General features: G+C 43.2%; 1 protein-coding gene across 1 annotated transcript in view; it reads right to left on the bottom strand.

Moving 5' to 3' along the window:
* The window catches only part of RAB10 (RAB10, member RAS oncogene family), a 68341-nt gene extending 62288 nt beyond the window's left edge, over window positions 1-6053 (bottom strand). Inside the window, exon 1 of the mRNA XM_081069646.1 lies at window positions 5274-6053. Coding sequence (XP_080925772.1) covers window positions 5274-5400 — 127 coding nt within the window. The 5' untranslated portion in view covers window positions 5401-6053. The remainder of the gene's footprint in view (window positions 1-5273) is intronic.
* Window positions 6054-21034: the final 14981 nt, after the last annotated feature.

A 21034-nucleotide genomic window follows, 5' to 3' on the forward strand; every position in this document is an offset into this window, starting at 1 on the left:
GGTACCTCATATACGTGATTAACACAATATGTGTCCCTTTGTGTCTGGCCTGTTTCACATAGGACAGTGTTTCCAAACACTGTGGTAGTTTACATCAGAATTCCATTCCTTTTTAAGGATAATGATCCATCATATGTACGAGGTGTGATCAAAACCTATGGTGAACCATGTTGCTGAGTGCCATCTAATGGAAAGGCAGGGATTTTTAATACGAGAAGCAGTGCGTTGAACCTTAGTAACCGTGTGTGACAAGTTTCAACATGTTCGGTGCAGTCAGCCGGTGTGAGCTATGGTTGAGACAGTGTGTTTTTAAAGTGTGTCATAAATCATGGATCACGATCAATGCATTAACATGAAATGGGCAAACGGTTTCATCCTCCATCATGACAACTCTCCATGACACACACAGCTCCTAGTACAGCAATTTCTGTCAAAGAAAAACATCACAGTGTGTCCTCATCCACTTTATTCATCAGATCTGGTACCATGCGACTTCTGGGTCTTCCTCAAAGTCAAAATGACCATGAAAGGTAAACGGTTTGAATCGATTCAGGATGTCGAGGCAGCCATAACACAACTAAAGTCACTCACGAAAGAGGACTTCCAGAACTACTTCAGAAAGTGGCAGGAACAATGGGATAAGTGTTTTCAAAGCGAGGGAGAGTATTTTGAGGGGGATTAATGGCAATGTGTCTTTTACTGTAATCATTTTTTTTTTAATTTAAACATTCACCATATTTTTTAATCACACCTCATATATACTACATTTTGTGTATCCATTAATCCCTTGGACATTTGGATTGTTTTCACATTTTGGCTGCTGGTGAATAATGCTTCTAAACAGACAACAACTGCTGGTGATGATGTGGAGACACTGAAACCCTGGTGCAGTGCTAGTGGGAATGTACAACAGTGCAGCCACTGTGGAAAACAATATGGAGTTTCTCAAAAAATTGAAAATAGAATTACCATATGATCCAGCAATTCCACTTCTAGGTATATACCCAAAAGAACTGAAAGCAGGGACTTGAAAAGACAGTTGCATGACAAAGTTCATTTTTGATATGTCAGTCATCCTAATAGCTGTGAAGTGACATCTCATAGTGGTTTTGACGTCCATTTCTCTAGTGATTAGTGACGTTGAAACATCTTTTCATGTGTTTAATGGCCATTTGTGTATCTTCTTTGGGAAAATGTCTGGATGGTTTTTAATCAATCCTAAAAACATGTTCGAATGAAAGAAATTCCTTAGGCACTCTGGCATTCCTGCAGCATGAGCCACTCCTGCATGAGTATCACAGCAAAGTAGAGACATGTTTATAACGACACAAGTTTTGCTCATTTCTCTAAAAGGGAGCCTCTCCGTATAAAATGGGCTCAGTTCAATTTAATCAGGCAGTTCTTAAATGCAAAGTTAGTGGAACCATCCTATTCTTCCAAAACTTAGTAAAAACACTCAAAAAGGCAACAAAAAGGATGCACTTCTCCTAGGGGCAAGAGGCTTTACCAATTTAATTTCTAGCGTAGAGCCCAGAGACTCCATTTCCCAATGAAGGATATCCCCTATGGAAAAACAAGTCTAGGAGTGGAAGTAGGATTACCACCACCAAAAGGTAGCACTCAGTAAAACAGTCAACTAAATATTTCTGCTTTGAACAAATCCATGTAACTACCACATCACCGAAGGGTAATGCTTTTCTCAGCTCAGACTGCCAAGAAGGTTAATGGCCAAATCAACCACTGAAATCTGCTCATCCAAAACCATTAACTCCTCAGCACATACTTCTCAATCTCTGAATTTCCAAGACCAGTTTTACCCTAAAATTACTCTATTAGCTGATATTCTTAGGTGAAATCTGAGCCCAACCTACATCACATATATAATGGTCAGAAAGTAGGTAGAAAGGAAAATATTAAAACTAGCCCCAATTCTATATGAGAGGATCCTGAGTGTACTATCTGTCTGCCTGCTTTCAGTCATTCTTTATCATTCACCCATGAAATGGAGGGACTCTTCTAGGTGCTCAGTGTCTATCAGCAAACACAAAAAAGAAAAAGATCTCTGTCTTGATGCAGCTTATACTCTAGTGCCCTTCAATTCACTTTGAGATTGGTGAGTGTAATTTGTTTTTGCAACTGCCTGTAATAAATCTGACCAGAAATATTATACAGAATCAGAATTTCTGACATAGATGTACAGGAATTAATAGTACACAGAAAATTTTAAATACAGTAATCTTTGTGAGCACTGTAAGCACCATAAGCCCATAAAAATTATTTCTTCCAAGAATCAATAACCAGTAAGTAACTAACGTGACAGTGTCTGAAATACTGAGGGCTTTCCTCATATTGACAGTTGGGCCTTTCTGAACACCTGCAAGGTAACTAGTTCTATTCAAACCTCAGGAGGTTTTCACAATCGGGTGAAAACTCAAATTTCACTATCAGTGATAGAGAATGCTCTAGATTTTAAAACAGGCAACAACAACAAAAAAGAAACGACCCTAGCCAACTGATAAAATTTAAATGTCCGAAAAGTAGTATACATTCCAAGTATTTCTAGCCACCTGCGCATTAGCCAGTTTAGACATCTAGACATGCCCTGTCCAACAGGGTAGCCAGTAGCCACATGTGATTATTGAGCACTTGAAATGTGCCTAAATTGAAATGAGTTGCAAGTATAACACGCAAACTGGAGAAAAAGAAAGTAACTACCTCAACAATTTCCAATCTTGATTACATAATAGAACATTTTGAATAAAATGAGCAAAAATATATTATTAAATTATTTGTTTTTTTAATGTAGCTACTAAAAATATCTTTGTAACTCACATTATATTTCTTGGACAGCACTGGTTTAAGACAATAGTAGACTTCTAAACCTGCCCACAGAGCAAATACATGTGTTGGCTATACTCAATTTTATATATTTATTCATTGCTGTTTATACTGTTCAACATACTATTTAACCAAAAACAAACAAAAAAAATCAAGCATATGAAACCTTTTTATATCAAAATATGAAAGTTTCAGAATAGAAAGTGAAATTGTTCAGCAGCGCACTTTGAAACACTTGGGTGGCCACTGGGTGCAGGGCATTCAATCCATAAAATAACTTGGGCTGCCACCCTTGAACAGCAGGGTCCCATATTCTCTACATGGCTAATAGGCTCCTCCAGTGTACCTGGTACTATGCTGGATGCTGCACTCTCACTGACCTATAAAATCCTCCCAACTATCACCCTAAGTGGTAGGTACTATTATTAACACTAAAGAAGAAACTGAAGCAGACAGGTTAAGTAATTTGCCAAAGTCCCACAACTAGATAACCAGGATTCCAACCCAGCAGGTTTGATCCAAAACGACCACACATTTTCCCAAGTAAAACGACTACACAAAAAGGTTACGTCATCTTACAGGATTGGGTTTGAGTGTGTACCCATTACAAAACGAGTGAAGTAAATGGAGCCAATGCTTTGCTTCTTACCCTCCACCTCACCCTTCTCAAAGGCAGGTTCAAATTGACCACATGAATTAAATCCCTGACCTTACTACAGGTTTATTCTTCGCTCCTTTTCCCAAAACGTCCTTATCCCACACCTCTAGTCCAATTCCTATATATCCTATCATCCCCATGCAAGCTGCGACACCCCCACAATTTAGGCTAGTTAGTCCCTTATTGTAGCACTTTCCACACTCCATTGTGATTGTTCCCACTAGATCGCTCCTAAAGGGGTCTACCATATTCACCACTTCTCCCCAGTGCCTAAAACCGTGCCTAGCATTAGGTGCTCAGTAAATATTTGGTGAACTATCTAACCACCTGACCCATCCAGCTACAGCTAAAAGTGGAATATTAAAAGTAAACTTAGTGGTAGGAAGTGCTAACCCACAGGCAGAGACAAGTTCTAAGTTTCACTAAACTCATGACAGGTCAAGAGAACAGTATGCTACTTCAGAAATAACGATGACAATTACTATGAACCCTCCCTCAAAAAAGGGGGGGTAAAAATCACTATTTAAAATGATCATTTGCCCAATTCAATTTCAGCACAATTTGTTTTCTGAGGATAAATTAAGTAGCTTATATACACTTATAAGAAATCCAAATCAACGATTTCAATAATCTTACAGATTGTTTGAAATCAGCTTAATTTTGACAATTGCCAGAATTCAAAGACCACAGTTACTGTTTTAAATAGTCTAAATATAAAACCAGTTACACTTAAAAATGGGTTTCACTGCACTGCCCCAAGGCTGAGTGCTGGCCTTCAAGTAACAGGCAACCACGTGTCCTTTAAGGTATTTAACGTGTGGAGGGGAAACAGGTTTCACATATAATTCATTTAATACAACTCCTGTTAATACCACTAAATTTTCTAATCAGAGTCAAAAGGGACTTTCCTAGAGGCTTCCCTTTTCCTAAACGGGGAAACAGATAAAAAAAGGTCAATTTTTAGCTCTTATCTCCACACTAAGTAATTCTGAAACAGGAGGTGAAAGTACATTAGAAGTCCTAGGGCCATGACTGGCAAAATACTTTCCTGTAAATTCTAACGTAAAGTAAAATAAATCTTTCGGGTCTGAGGTCAGAACACTGATCATCTGCCTTCGATTACTGCTTCTGTTGATTTCTCAGAAAGACTGTTGAGGCAAACATGCCAGAGTCCCACCCCAAGCACCAAGAGCCTCCGATTGTTTGACACATCAATCGATTGATTAGTCAACTCGGAGCGACTCACTTTTCCCCTCTAATTTGCTTTAGTTATTCCTTACACAAACCCTCAAGTTTACTCTAACTTACGACCACATGGAATCTTCTTTTTGCCCTTAAGTATAAATTCAGGCCTTTACCAAATGACTACTAGTGCTTCAATCCCAAACACTAAAAAAAAACAAACAAAAAAAAACGAAAAAACAAAACAAAACAAAAAAAAAACCTTACAAATATCGTACATCTAGTAACGCCACAAAAATATGGAAAAAGCCAATCCAGTCGCTTAAAGAAATGATTCTGAAACGTTGTTAATGTTGCCTATTTTGTAACAGCAGGCACTGAGCAGAGTGGAGACGCGAAAGCAAAAGACCGGATGGAAAGCATGGGAAGACCCCGCCCCAGTAAGCTACATGCTGATTCAAACAGTAACTTGGGTCGGTCGCCTGGAATCGGAATCACTGAAACAAAGGCGTATATTACGGGAAGCAAGATGTCTGGAATAAAAGAAACAATTTGCAACTACAGAGCCCGTACACCATCCTCCCACAGGTCTTACCTATGGTGGAAATAAAGGTGGTATTGAAGGCATCATCCGAAAAACGAAAAAGGACACAGGTCTTCCCCACTCCCGAGTCCCCGATCAGGAGCAGCTTGAAAAGCAGGTCGTACGTCTTCTTCGCCATTGGGAGGAGCGGCTCAGGCGCTCGCCGCCGGCGGCCCCAAGGGATCGGTCCCTCTCACTATGGCCAACTCCTCACCCGGGTGTTCTCAGGCCGGAGGACCGGGGAAGCGTGGGAAAAAGGAGGGCTCGAGAGGGCGCGGGCGACCTACGAAAGGCTTCGTCGAGGATGCCTCGACGGTGGCGGCGTCCAGTGCCTCCGAGGGCGGCGACCGCAGATCCGCAGCCTCTCCCAGCCGCTACGCCCGGTTCCGGGGAGTCGGTCGGGACAAAATGGCCTCCCCTCCCCCTTCAGGGTTGCTCGGCCGGGACGCTCCCACGGGCGAGCGATCAAGCTCTGCCGTCGAGGGAGCGCGGTGGCGTGAGGACAGTCTCTCTCCCGAGCAGAATGTCCGCGCTAGAACGCGGTGATGGCAGCGAACCACGATCCCAAGCCGACGAGCTCAGCTACATAGCCACAGGAAACCAAGCCGCCCCGGCCAGAGCCCTTATCCCCGTGCCCTCTCACGCCGGCGTGCGCGCTGCCTGAGACGCACGCAAGGACGTACGCCCGCCCTTCCCTCGCGCCCTCGCCCTGCGGTCCGCCTCTGCGCACGCGCAACATAGGCTGTGAGACCATGAGGGGGCGAGGAGAGGTGGGCTGAATCTCCGGGCCTCAGCCTCAGGCCTGACAGAGAAGACAGAGGGGCGGGGCGAGAGAGGGCGAGGCCGCGGGCGCGCTCCCTGTCGCCGCCTGATAGGGTGCGCAGCGTTACGAGCACGCCCCGCGGGGAGGCGCTGCCTAGTGACTGCGCACGCGCGGCACGCTGGAGTAGCCTCTTAACCGCCCCTCCTTCTCCCTCCCGGGGTCGCCCTCACGTTTGCGCTGAGGCGGCTCTGGTTGGTGTGTGTGCCGTGTGTCGAGCGCTGGTCTTGACGCAGCGACGGGCTTGAGTGGCCGTGTGTTTCTGTGTCGCTAGCTCGTAAAGGCGAGAAAAAAAATAGTGCCCTGGGTCATTTAATAGCCTTTTGGCTAAAAGGAGATGCATACTGGAGTCACCTCCCTCGTGGGCTAGCGGTGACAGGGGAAACATTAGAGCTCCATCCGGGTTTACTTGAGGAGCAAGAGTTGGCGTTCAAGAGAGCAGGGGGTTGAAACGGAGAAACTGGCCGCGCGGCTCAGGTTGGGATGATGTAATCTGCCTTCCAGCGCGAGGAGAGGAAGAACGAGGATCAGCTGGGCGCCGGGAGCGGCTCCCCACCGAGGGGAAGCTTCGGGGCTGTGCCCGGCGCGGAGAACCCGCTCCCGGCCGCGGCGGCCCTTCTGGAACCCAGAGCCCGAGAGCGCGGCGCAGACGAGGCAGGTCCCCTCCCTCCCGCCAGAACCGAGCCAGCGGTGCCCAAAATTGAAGGACAGTGAAGCCAAGCCCAACCGACGCGGCCTCCTCTTGCCTTTCCATTCGCCTTCCTTCCCTCTCTCCCCATCAGTCTTATTTGGACCTGCCGTTTCCTCGTCTTCCTTTCTGCGGTTAAAGATTCATCCCCCTGCCCTACCATCGTCGTAGGTATTCCTAGGTATTCATTCAACCATCATGGTGTCTCATAGCTCCAGAACCTGGGGGGCCGGTTTAACCTGACACGAGGCAACCCTGAGACATCTGGAACGCAAGAAACGGATTCAGAAGTCAAGTCTGCATTTCCACACACACACAAATGATTGTGTATTTAATACGTAATTAAAATTGGTCTTTCAGGCAGTGAGGGTACCCATTTCGGTCTCCGGTTCTTTGAAGACTTGTCTTACTCTTCTGCCTTGCCAACCACTCCTGAAGCTTCGTTACTAAAGATGCTTGTCGTCTTCGCTAAGACATCTCCCTCGACGTTTTGTTTCTGCGATGACTCTTTTTCGTCTTGTCACTTAAACATGACTCTTTCTTTCAGTTGGGAAGGCCTTATTGTGATAATACGAGCAATTCTAAAGTAGGCTAGCGATGGGAATCACAAAAGGAGCTATGGTCGGTGCTTCACGGGTTTGTCATCAATTCAGAGCCTTAACTTGGAGCACCTTAGGAATAGCTTCAGTGTGAATATGGTTCTTCTTTTCAAAATAAGGTCTATCAACTCCAGCCTCGGTGTTGTAAAGCATTTTAGAAATGTTACGATTTTTAAATGTGCACAGCCTAATTAATTCCCCCACATAAATTTTGGAGATAATGGGCAGCTAAAAATTAAAAAAAAAAAAAAACAACAACCTTATTCTTTATCTCAGTCGTTTCCGACTTTTTTATTAACGAAGAGCCTTTTCTCCATTGACTCCATAATCTGAAACTTTAGGAATTAATTATTAACAAATTTTACTTATTCCTGGATTGGGATCATGGAAGTTTAGAGCTGTCACATCTTTTAAAACATAATTGAACTCCTGCATGTAATTTACAGAGGAGTCTAAGGCTTAGTGAGGTTAGGGACTTGCCAGAGGTCACAACTGTTAGTGGCAGAGCCAGCACTATAAGGACAAGTGAAAAAGGAAGGACCTCCACAGGACATCATATTGCACGAAGAAGAGACTTGGGAGGCTCAGCCAGTACTTAATGTTTGGCTTCCCTAAATTTAATTAAAGGTTTTGCTGGAGTAAGGCCTAAGCATCAAGCCATATCTACCACTGAAGGCAGCTGGAGTGAGCAAGCACGGGAAATCTCTGACCCTAGGAAAAAAAGAATAAAATGATGTCTATGTAGGCCTAGAAGGTAAACCTAGAGTTGTGAAGTAATATTTGATAAAAGTTGAAACATAGTGAAAGAAGATGCCAATTTAGTACAAACTTAGGGTTTATGCCCTTTTCAAAATTGCTTCCTACAGAATCTAGTCCAAATATTTGCCAAGCCAAGAAAGGAAATAGGTATATTTGTATGTTTGTACTATTAATTAAGGTATTATTTTTATATTTTTCTAGGAAACGTACAGCTGGCCAGCTCATAGTTCCAGTCTTCAGCTTCAGCTCTGAGGACCTGCCTTATAAGAAATCCCTGCCTCAAAAGGTATTGACTCAGGATCATCTTTATCCCTCTTCCTGCATATATTTTCCACTCTCTGTACCTGATTTCTTCCTCTTTAATCGCTCTGCCCCTTGCACACTCTGTTCTTCTTCAGAATGGAGTCTTCCCTTGAATGTCAGCCCACTGCTGTGTCATCACCTTACTCTAGTCTCAGGGACTTTGTCTATTTACATACGGCTGTTTGCTGTGTTCACATTCCCAGTGCCCCCTAGGACTCCAGGAGATGCTAAGTACTGACTGCCCAGAGGCTACAACTTTTCATGAACGCCTGCCAATATTCTGCTCTGCCTACATATCTTGATTTAGTCCTACCTTGTGTTAGAGAATGATTGCCTTGCCCCCTGAGCCTTCCCCAGCCCTCTGGATGTGTTTGTTCTAGTCTTCTCCAGGGATGCCTCAATTCTGAAGTGCTAGCCTCTTCAGGTGGCACTTAAGGGACTCCAGGCCCTAGACAATGAGCTTTATTTCCTTTATTTCCTTTAGTTTCTACACTCTAGTCTACAGATAAGCTGAACTAGTAGTCTTCTCTACAGTTACTATGTATCTTCTTGATTTCATGCTTAGTTTGATGTGGTTCTCTCTGTGGGAAACGCACCCTCCCCTCACCCTACCTACATCCCTTCAGCCTTCAGCGTAAAGGTCCTCACCATAGCCTGTCTTCCCCAACACTCTCACCAGAAGGAGCTTGTTTCTCCTTGAACTTCCATAACTTTAAAAAATCAATTATGTTTTCCCCCTTCACAAGGAATACATATTATTTCATAGTTTCAGGTGTACAAAACAACATAATAATTAGACATTTACAACCCTCATAAAGTGATAACCCCAACAAGTCTACTAACCCTCTGACACCATACGTAGCTATTGCAGTACCATTGACTATATTCCCTGTGCTGATCTTAACATCCTATAACTATATACACATATGTATTTATGTGTATATATATATATATATATACATATATATATATATAATTTTTTAAATTATAGTTGACATCCAATACTATTATCAGTTTCAGATATACAGCGCAGTGGCCAGGCATTTATATAATTTATGAAGTGATCCCCCCGATAAGTCCAGCACCCATCCTACACCACGCATAGTTTTCACAACATTACTGACTATACTGTCCATACTATGCTTCACATCGCAATGACTATCCTGTGACCACCAATCTGCACCAATTCCCCCACCCTTCTCACCCATCCCCCCAACGCCCCTCCTATCCAGCAACCAACCATCAGTTTGCTCTCCGCATCCATGAGTCTATTTCTGTTTTGTTTGTTTGTTTATTCTGTTCTTTACATTCCATATATAAATGAGATGATATGGTATTTGTCTTTCTCAGTCTGACTTATTTCACTTGACATAATATCCTCTAGGTCCATCCACGTTGTAGCAGATGGTAATATTTTATTCTTTTTTATGACAGGGTAATACTCCATTGTATAAATGTACCACAGTTTCTTTTTTTTTTTTTTTAACTTTTATTTATTTTAAGTGAGTTTTTCCAGGACCCATCAGCTCCAAGTTAAGTAGTTGTGTCAATCTAGTTGTGGAGGGCGCAGCTAATACTGGCCCATGCAGGGATCAAACCGGCAACCCTGGTGTTATGAGCATTGTGCTCTAATCAACTGAGCTAACCAGCTGCCCCCACAATTTACCTAATCAATACATATTTATTTTTGGACACTCAGAACCTGCTAATAAGCAAAACAGAAAAACTTTAATTATTAAAACTTCTACCCCCAACCAAGGAATGGTTACCAGAAGGAAGGAGGTGGGGGAATGTGTGAAAAGGGGAAGGGGAACATAGTCAATGGTATTGTGGTAAGTTTACATGGTGACAGATGATTACTAGTAAACCCCTGGAGGGATCAATGCAAAACAGGTCTATAAAGCACACATCTATCAGGGGAACTGGGCTATTTATGGCAGTAGGGGTCAGAGCTTTGAAGAGCAAAGAAGGTTTTAGATAAACTAAGAGAGAGACAGGAACAGAGAACACATGGCATGATAACTTGACCTGCATGAGAGAGTTTGAAAGAAATCGTAGAAGCACCTAAAAGTTAAGACACAATAAAGTTGGAGAGAAAAGGTACCTTCTAGAGGCAGAACCCAGGAGAACACTGGCAAAGTGAGAAAAGAGGGCTGCTCAGGAAGACACTTGGAACTCAAGTGGAACTCAAGTGGAACGGAAATTAATTCAGCCTTAGATGTCTCTTCAGAAAACTGTATCCTCAAGTGTCAAGACCTAGAGAAAGACCCATCAGATTTAAAAAGACAGCGACAAGAGGGAAATGCTTTAATCCCATGCCAAGCCAAGAAATATGAAGCTACATTTATAACTTATAAATTCAGAGCTTCGTGGCATGATATAATGGAATCACAGTGATCTAATCTTGAATCCCTGTTCTATCTCATTTTACTGGGTCATCTTAGACAATCACTACTCATTATGAACTTCAGTTTCCTCATCTGGAAAGTGAGGTTATCCGTAGCTACCAAAGCAAGCTATTGTGAAGATTAAAATATTTCACGCAAAGAACCTGGCAGTGCGACTAGCAGTTTCTTAAACATTGATTCTCTTCCCCACTACAAGATGTAAACCATCTAAGGAATTATTGTTGTGTCTCTTATAATACCTAGTCCAGTGCCTTGCATGTAATAGGGGCTCAATAAATAGCAATCAGATTGAATTACACCTGCATTAGAAGAATCTTGGAAGCCATTTAAACTAATTTCCTGCTCCATGCAGAAATGCCCTAACCACCCGGTGGCCTGTCCAGCCTCTGTGTGAATACCGCTAGTGAGCTTGTTGATGCCAAGAGGACTGGGTATTCTGACAAAACGTGTTCCACATACTAAGTTTAAGTGTGCGTCGCTGTAACATCACCCCTTTGCCTTACTTCTGTCCTCTGGAACAACACAAAATAAACCTTTCCTCACATTCACGTGATAGCTCTTCAGCGATTTAAAGATAGATTTGGTATTTTCCTCTAAAGTGCTCCAAGCTAACTCCCTTCATATAAGCCAACTCTCAGATACTATCTGAACCACCATTCTGGTTTACATATGTCCCTCTTGGAATGTGGCATTCATAATTGAACGCTGTGCTCGGGTTGAGGACATAACCCTGTAGTAATGCCTAGATTAGGCTAACATTAGTAGGTAATTGGAATACTCCCTAAGACTGAGGTGGTTTGGTACCTGATTGAGAAGAAACCACCTTCCAGATCAAGCTTACATTGTAACCATTCTTTAAATTACTAAAGCTATTCAATAAATCATGATAAAAATTACATCTTACATATACAAAGGAAAGGAACAGCAATTCTTAGAAGTGCAAGAAAAATATGTGAAGAAATGTTCAAGTTCACTTGTAATCAGAGAAATTAAAATGAAAATAACAATAAGATGGTAATTTCTGCCCACCAGAATGGCAAAAATTAGAAAGATGGATAATACTAAGTGTTGGTGAGGATGTGAAGAGGCAAGAACTCTCATGCATAGCTGGTGGGAGTACAGTCTGGTCCAGCTATTCTGGAAAGCAATCAGCCAATGTTTAATAAATGATGTTTATGCCTTTGACCCAACAATACCACACCTGGGTGTGTCCAAGAGAAATTCTCACAGGTTTATCATGGCTTTGTGGCAACTAGATGTTGAAATCAATCTAAACATCTGTTACTAGGGCAACGAGTAAATAAAATGTGGTAGATGCATATTGAGTTAGTCCAGATTACAAAGGGTTGGCTTGGGTTTGAAAATCCACTAAAAGGACTACTCAGACCCAAGTCAAGATTATCTCTTTTTTTATTGAGGAACAGTGTGGTTTACCGGGACCCATCAGTCGTTGTCTATCAATCTAGTTGTGGAGGGCACAACTCAGCTCCAAGTGCAGTCTCCATTTTCAATCTTAGTTGCAGAGGGCACAGCCCACCATCCCATGTGGGAATTGAACCGGGAACCTTGTTAAGAGCTCGTTCTCTAACTAACTGAGCCATCCGGGCGCCTCAAGGTTGTTATCTCTTCAGTTTACTAATAAACTAGCAAACATGCAAAGCAAAGAACAATGTCTTCCCAGTCCTTACAGAAACAGGCCCAAATTATGGTGATCAGTGCAGGCCATTTAAAAGGAAGAAACTAAGTTTTTATAGGATTACTGTGTTGCTCCGAAAATAAGGCCGGGTCTTATATTAATTTTTGCTCCAGAAGACACATTAGGGCTTATGTTCAGGGGATGTCATCCTGAAAAATCATGGTACGGCTTATTTTCTGATTGATAAGGAGGGGCTGGGTCAGCATTCAAGGGTCTATTATGTACCATGTAAGAAAATTCTCTGTTGTACTATTGGGCCTATAGCAAGCCTGACAATGGCTAGCCCAGATGCTATAAAATACTGTGTAACAGTATTAATCTAGTAACAAGCTGCGCTTTCAGCAGCATGGAGAACTGAAACAAAGGAAACAGTGATTTATAGTACAATGCCATTCATGTAAATTAAAAACATAGAAAACCTTTTTATGAGGTTTTATACATATTTAATAACGTACATTAAATACATTAGAGAGGGAACCTATGGAGAGGTAGGGCAAGGAGAGGGGAAGAAGGAAACAATATGAAAAATAAAATGAGTGGGACCTTGCACGGATTAAAAATGTCAGTGGTCAGTGTGCTAGGAAGCAAGGATGATTAACTTAGTGTTCTGCTTCCCAAATCTAAACTTTACACAAAAAGAAAGTGAGGAGGAGATTGATAGTTCATGGAGATAGAGGAAATTGGTATTGATACTCCTTACAGATAGCAGAATAATAACAAAGTGAGAAAGAAACTAAATATTTGGTTTGATAAAAAGAATACAGATTCTGGCTATTTGCTTTTATGCTTCATTGCCACATAACATAACAATAATTGCAAATTTAAAACTTTGTGACAGATTTGTTTGGTCAGGTTAATTTGATCATGGTAGCTTCAGACTGCATGGAATTGTCTGTTCACAAAGCTTGGTGCTTAGCTCTCAGCTGTCCCCTGTCAGCTCTTGCCCTGCCCTGTCTGGTTCCAGCTCTTTGCACTAAGCACCCAGTTATTTGCAGGCTGCCCCACCTCTTTCCTGGAGCCAGAGAGAGGGTGGAAGCACAGGCTGTGAAAAGCCCTCATGCTACATACCAATTGAGTTAGACACTGCCAGTATACACCTGCACGCAGCCGTCTCTGTTGTCCAGAATACCCCCAAGAGGAAGCCAAGACCTTGCCGTGCAGCTTCTGCATCCAGGTTTCCACTGCCTCAGGGTATTGGTGTCCTAACAGCCAAATGGAGATCCTGCTCCTTTGCCTTGTTCCTTCCAGTGCCATCTCCAACCCCTCACCCATATTCACACTCACTTCCTTGGGTAATGGGCATTTATCAGGTCTTTGGCTGCCCACCACTGAAGCCCCTTCCTGTGACTAGGAAACTTTCCACCATGGGTTTTCAGTATGCAGAGCCTTCCTCCCACTCTATTCCTTTCCCCAGCACTCAACCCCCATTGCACCTCCAAACACACACCTTGGTTGTGGGGATAAGAGATGGGCTCTACCAATCTGATGCACCGGCCCAAAACCTTGGCACGGGCTTATGACCCAAAGGAGAAAGCACCGTGGGGCATGTACTGAGGAGGCAGTAGGGTGTAGCAACAGTATTGGTTTCCAGGGCACCTGTGTATGATATGATACGATACGATACGATACGATACGATATATTTAATAATATGATACGATACGATACGATATATTTAATAATATAATCCCCAGAGCCGGATGGTATCCCAGGTCCAGTGCTGACCACAGTTGTACTGCAGAATCTCTGTGGTGTCCTGCGAGGACAGTGATGGCCTCATTGTCTGGCCTCAACAGACTACATCTGTGGCCTGTTTCTGTCTCCCAATTCCTTGCCTGGTTCTCGAGCCTTCCCAGTAATTCTGAGAGCTGCCCAATGGTCTTTCGTTACCTTTATTTTCTGCTTCGATTTGCCAAAGTTGGTTTGTGTCGCAGCCAAGACCCCTGACTGACACACTTGTTTCAGGGAGAACTTGTAAGGTGATTCCAGCTTTACCTGACGTTCCTACCACGTCCACTTTCTCTTTCCCATCTTCTGCTAACCTGGCCACTTGGACCTGCTGCACTTCTGCTCAAACTTGACCCATCTGCCAGTTTCTCGCCCAAGGCTGCTGTACCTTTGATCCCTCTTCCCCATGTCTCCACGGCCTCCCGCTGGCCCCCTCCCTAGGGCTCAGACATCCTGTGCTCCCTGCCTGTGGAGGCCTGGACAGCTGCACAGTCGTTCTAGTTCAGTCGTGGTTAGGACATGATCAGCACAGTGCCGCCAGAAGACAGATTCCTCAGCTGCTGGGAGGAGGGGTCTCCAGGAGGAAAGGGGCGTCACCAGGGAGGTGGGGAGGGGAGCAGAGAGGTTTTCCCCCATTTTCGTATTTTTCTAATAATTCAAGTTGTCCTTTACCGAGTTCCTGCATTGCGCTGGCCCTTGGTGAGCGTGGCCTCACATTAATACTTTGAGGTAGAGGCTACCACAATCCCCATTTTCAGGTGAGGAAATAAGAGTTGAAAGAGGTGAAGAGGGATGGAATGAGATGATACCTTGGATCTCCTTCAAAATAACTGGACGGAGGGTGGATGTAGACAAAAAAAGATTGGCCATGGGGTTGATCATTGTACAAGCTGGATAATAAGTACATGGAAGTTCCTTATACTATTGTGTATAATTTGTATAGATTTGAAATTTTCCATGTTTAAAAATGTTTTAAGTTGGGAAACTTGATCAAACTCATACAGGCAACTGGATACGCTGGGTTTGGATTCCAGGCCTTCTGACTTCAGTGTCTTAACCTCTACACTGGATTCCTGGCAAGGTACCAAAAAAGACCTAAGAGGAAAAGGTTAGTAATTTTCAGAGGATTCAGAGGCCTCTTGACTAATTTCTGCTCCTGTTTTCCATGTATATTATGGCAAGGATCAACAGAGGATGGCCAGAGATTAATTCCCCACGGCTAGAGCTTCTTATAAAGATGCCCTTGTTTTCTCTGCCTGCTTCTGAGTAGGTGCAGAAGCAGCCCATACTTAGTCTTTGGCAGCCAAAGTTTTCTAAAAACACCCAGGCAGCAGCTGTCCTTGCGCTGTCACCTGACTTGCCAGGCCCTGAGTCAGCACCACTCCCCTTCCCAGCCCCCCCCCCCCCATTCCTGAGCCCGATCTGACTTGCCCTTTCCTGGCTGCGCTGAACCAGTTGGGCAGCCCCGCCCCGCCCTGTCCCAGCATCTTCCTCAGTGGGTGGCTTCTTGGCTCCCTTGCTCTCACCTGGGTTCCCACCCTTGCACTACCCTTGTCATCCAGAGCAGCAACCTCCTGCCTGAAACTTAAGCTCTGAAGGGAGCTGAAAGACCACCTCTGAGCTGTTGGAGATGTGGACAGGGCTCTGGAATCTGTCCATGGGTAGAAAGGATGAGCTGGGCGTTAGTATCTCCTACCATCTGCCAAGGAAAGTCTTCCTTTTCTGGGTGACTCTGGGATTTGCTTTAGGAGAAAATATAAAGATACTACCACCCCTCCCATAGAGGAGGATTTCACCCCAAGGTTCAAGCCAAGAAGAGACCAGCGCTGGAGCAATATGGACACTCAATTCTTGATCTGTGTTTCTCTCGTGGGTCCTCTCATCTCACCCTTCTCTTGGTCTAGACATGAAGCTACAGTTAAGTGCTGACACGACATATTCCCTAGGCGTTGACGCACACTGCCCCCGACACTGGGCCTGGAGGATACAGACACTGTGCCCATTGCTAAGTCGCTAAGGTTCGCCTTCTCCCCACCGCCAGCTCCATCCTTCAGGCCTCCAGGCCAGCCTGCGCCGGATCCTGGTCCTGCCACTCAGGCCTGTGTGAACTGGGAGCAATAACCGACTTCTATAAGCTTCACTTTTTATCTTGTAACATAAGAATAAAATACTTACCTTGCAGGTTTGTCATGAGGGTCAGACAAAGTCGTGTATGAACAATACCTAGCAGGCACACAGCACCCATCAGCTTCCTTACCTTGCGTTGGGATTGGCTCCTGCTCAATTTGGACCAATTTCAAAGCTTTCAGGCCTGAGACCAAGTGCTGCCCCAGCTTGTGTGTGTGTGTGTGTGTGTGTGTGTGTGTGTGTTATTCTGGGCCTTCACACCTCCTTCCCCATTGACTCCCACGAGGGCCGGTTGTTTTCTGAGCATCTGCCAGCCCAGACCGCACTCCACCACTGTCCTGACTTCATGATTCTCCACACTCCGAATTTGTCACCTTGGCTGCCGCCACAGTTTCACCGGATTATCTCTGTGTGCTCTACCACTAGCTCAGTACCTTCTTCTTCCTGTCTTGAGCTTCAAAGCCCTGAGTGTGAATATTCCAGGGCCCCTTCTCCCAGCACCATCTTCTGCGCCTGCCCATTGTCTCAGGACCCACTGTCTTGAGTCTCCTGCACCCACATAAACAGCTAGAAAACCTCCTTTCTCTCCTCACAGCTCCCTGGCCAAGGGAAGGATGTTACAGCTCTCCTACCAGAAGGGATCAGGCCTTTGTCTAAGCATGCTAGTTTTCTAGTCCTTTTGAAACATCGGGTTGGGCGCCGCAATGGAGACATGCTACAGGCATGGTTTGACCTGGTATGTTAGAAAGGACCACTGCATGGTGTGCATACGTCCTAGGGTTAATGTAAGTATATACGAGGACTTTGGCAACTCTGTCATACTGTTGGCTCTTTTAGGTTTGTGGCCCACTAGAAATCCTAGACCTTTATTCACAAACTGCAGGTGTCTCCCAGGTGTCATTTTGTACTGTGATAGCTGATTTTATAAGATCTAACTTTAGTATCACGTCTACTTATTTCTACTAAATATCACTTTGTTATCAAGATTCCTATTTTGGTTCTTTAACAGATAAATCATAAGGAAAAAAGTGGCAGAAGGGCAACTTGTAGAATAAAAGAGATTTAATGATATATCAACAAATTGCAATGTGTAGGCTTTGTTTGGATTCTGATTTAAACAAATAAACTGTAAAAAAAATTTATATTTATGAGACAATTGGAAATTTGAACAATGGATATTTGATGATGTTAAGGAATTATTGAAGTTTCTTTTTAGGTGTGAAAATAGTGTTAAGAGTTTTTGTTTTTAACAAACAGGATGTCTGAGATTTGCTTCAAAATAAAATGAGGGAGGGGAAGATAGTAGGGGTATAGGAGAAACAAGATTGACTATGAGTTGAAAATCGTTGAAGCTGGATGATTGGTCCATGGGGTTTCTTATGTTATAATGTCCACATTTGTGAATGTTTGAAATTATCCAAAAAAAAAATTATTTTGAATCTTGCCTCTGTCATCCAACATATTAACTGCTCTGAGCCCTGTGCCTTCCATCTAATAAGTATGATTTCTGTCTCTATATCTAAGTGGTTAATGCACAAGTCAACCAGGTCAGCACTACAAGCACATCTCTGTGACCCACCAAGAGCTACTAAGCTGACTGATCTGTGATGTAGTGGTAGTCCGTCCTCTTTGGAAATGGCTGATCAATGAACCATGATTCCACCTACCTCAATTATCTCGTCCTCATTTACAAAGATATCATGAAAGATTTGTTCAGTACCTTGTAAAAATCAAAATGCAAAATTCTAACCATCATCCTTATTTGCCACTTTTGCAATCTATTTTTCTAATTAAGAGTTTTAATCCATTTGTTCTAAGTGAATTGCGAGCAGCGTTGGTGCCAAATATCCATCTTTGTTTTCCAAAACGCCCAAAAGTCAGTTGCTTTAAATAATGCAATTTTGAAATTTATAGCATCAACATAATTTACTATAGTTTGTCCCTACTGTAAAGTCTGGCCAATCACACCCCGCTGGCCACACACGTGACCCAGGCCATAACAGTCAAAGTCTAACCCTGGACTTTAGTTGGGAAATGCTTTTTTTTCCCCTGCTAAATTGAAAGGTTGTAATCCTATAGACACTGGTGGCCATCTTGCCACCACCTGGGGAGAGTCTGCTTGAGAATGATGCCAACACAGAGGAAAGCAGAGCTGAGGAATAGAAAGAAAGAGATTTTTGGATTACCTCATTTGAGCCTCTAGTATTAGCTATGCCTAAAGCCAGCAACCCCTGTCATTTTTGGCTATGTGAGCCAATACATTCTATTCTTTTCTTAAAATCAGTTTAAGCTGGATTTCTGTCACTTGCAAAAGAAGTTCTGACTAATACAATGAGTGTTATTGGTTGAACAATGGAATGCATAATCTAAAATGTTCTGTTTTGTATAATTTGGGTATGATTATATTGTATATGCAGCATTATTTTTATAACTTTATTGAGGTATAGTTTGCATGTCATAAAATTCACTTATTAAAGCATACAATCCAGTCGTTTCTGGCATAGTCACAGAAATGTGCAGTTATTACCACCATCTTATTTAGAACATTTTCATGCTCCCAAAAGAAACTGTATCAATTACCTATCACTCCCCAAACTCCAAATTTTTATGGGAATTCCCAAGCTTCTCTCCAATCTACTGCGTCAGAATTTCTCTTTCTCCCATAAATAGAATCAGAGACTGCTAGGGCTGGGAGAGCCCATTGGGTCTTCATTTTTAAATTGATAATATAGCCAGAAGATAATTGGCTTTTACTCTAACTCCTGTACCCATCAAGGCCAGACTGGGTACTCGGTGTGCATCTTTCCAATACATTCAAGTGCAACAGTATTTGTGACTAATGAGATTTTACTGAAGGTTTCATGGGAAGGTGGAGAAGAGAATTGCATCACACATCACAAAGCAAAACTTAATTAGATCCCTCCATTTGACTAGCTAGACTTGTTCTTCCACCAAAAGTTTTCTCCCTTGCTACCATATTGCCAGGTCTCTTCCCTTCATCTCTCCTACTACACAACTTCTGAAATTCCCCCTTTTTCCCCCAAACCATTCAACCATGGTCTCAAATTTATACACCACACTCAACAAAGCAAAACTATAGTAGCTATTTTTGTACACAACTGTTTTTCCTCAAGCGTGCTCCTTGGGAAATTGGGGTGGTGTCTCAATTCATTTTATGGTCATAGAGCCATATCAATAATAAGTACTTCCTTATTTATTATTGATATAGCTTATTAAGAACAAAACACTGGGCTAAGTATCTCACAAAATGACTTACTTGATGTCATGTAGTTCATTAGTGGCAAATCTGGTATATAACTTTAATTATAAGGGTCAAAGCACAACTTCTCAGGCATTCATGTTCATAGACTTCAATTTCTTTGGCTTAACAGCCCTGTGGGATACATGGAAAGGGTATATTATTTCATCTTCCAAATATAGGGAAAGTGAGGTACAGTGACAATGAGTGACTTTGCAACTCAGATAGTTGAGGATTTTGAACTGGGGTATAGGATTCTTTATCTCTAGCAGGATATGTGAAATTGTAGCCAAAATCTCACTGAGAAGACACAATGGAAAATATTATCATTAAGGGACACTGTGTAATCCTGAGCGCTGTAACATGAGGTCAAACATAAAAGATTGAAGCGTTATGGCCAGTAGGGAGCACTGAGAAGGGAGAGTGGGGGAGGACAGACCGTTAGTGTTTCTCCCACAGTGACAGGAAAGAGATGGCAGCATTGGACAAGGCAGAATCCTGTTTGGCAAGGCCATCTGTTCCCGTGTGGGAAAGCGTGACTCATCGGGGCGCCACAGCTCAGTGACACAGTCTCGTAAGACCTTCCAAGTCCTCTTGTCCAACTCTGTGTTTACCAAGCAACGCAGATCCACTTGTGGCTTCTGAACTACGCCTTCCCACAGCGTGAAAAATGTGCTGACTGGGATTTCTTCAGGCCTATTGTCAATTATATTTTACAGGATGAATGAAGAATGCTGCATTTGGTCTCTCTTTCATGGGTTGGGTTTAGAGTGCACTTATTCATTCAACATTAATTCAACAAGTATTTACTGAGTGCCATTGATATGCCAGACATTGGACTGAGCCCTTGTGATACAAGTCAGATAAGATCCCTATCCTTACGGAGTGTGCATGCTAATGAGACGTGACACATAACAAAAAAGCAAACAAATCAATAGATAATTTCAAACCGTGATACTCCACACCTCGGGTTACTGAATTCCTTCCTACAGGCTCGCTGTATCTCAGGTTCTATAAAGCTCCCCGTCTCAGCCTCACCAGGAAGATTTTAAAAGGTTTAGCCCCATCTCAGAGAATTCAGCATCAAATTTCCCCTTTAGTCTGGCCTGGACCCTGAGAGGATGTGTTTCAGTAACTAGACTTAAGACTCACTGCCTCCCTCAGTACTATTGGTCTAGCTCTGGACCTCAGTCTTGTGTCTTAGGCCATGACTCGATAACCTCATCCACGTGTTCATTCAACAACTTTCTGAACTCTTACTGGGAACCAAGCATTATGTTTGAGGCTGGGGATTCAGAAATGAATAAGACACAGTCCCTGCCTTCCGGTGCACAGTCCAAGGGAGGGGCACACATTAGTGATTCCTGTGCTTCTGCTAAGAGCGAGGA

The sequence above is a fragment of the Rhinolophus hipposideros genome (assembly GCF_964194185.1).
Source record: "Rhinolophus hipposideros genome assembly, chromosome: 12".
In the NCBI taxonomy this organism is placed as follows: domain Eukaryota; kingdom Metazoa; phylum Chordata; class Mammalia; order Chiroptera; family Rhinolophidae; genus Rhinolophus; species Rhinolophus hipposideros.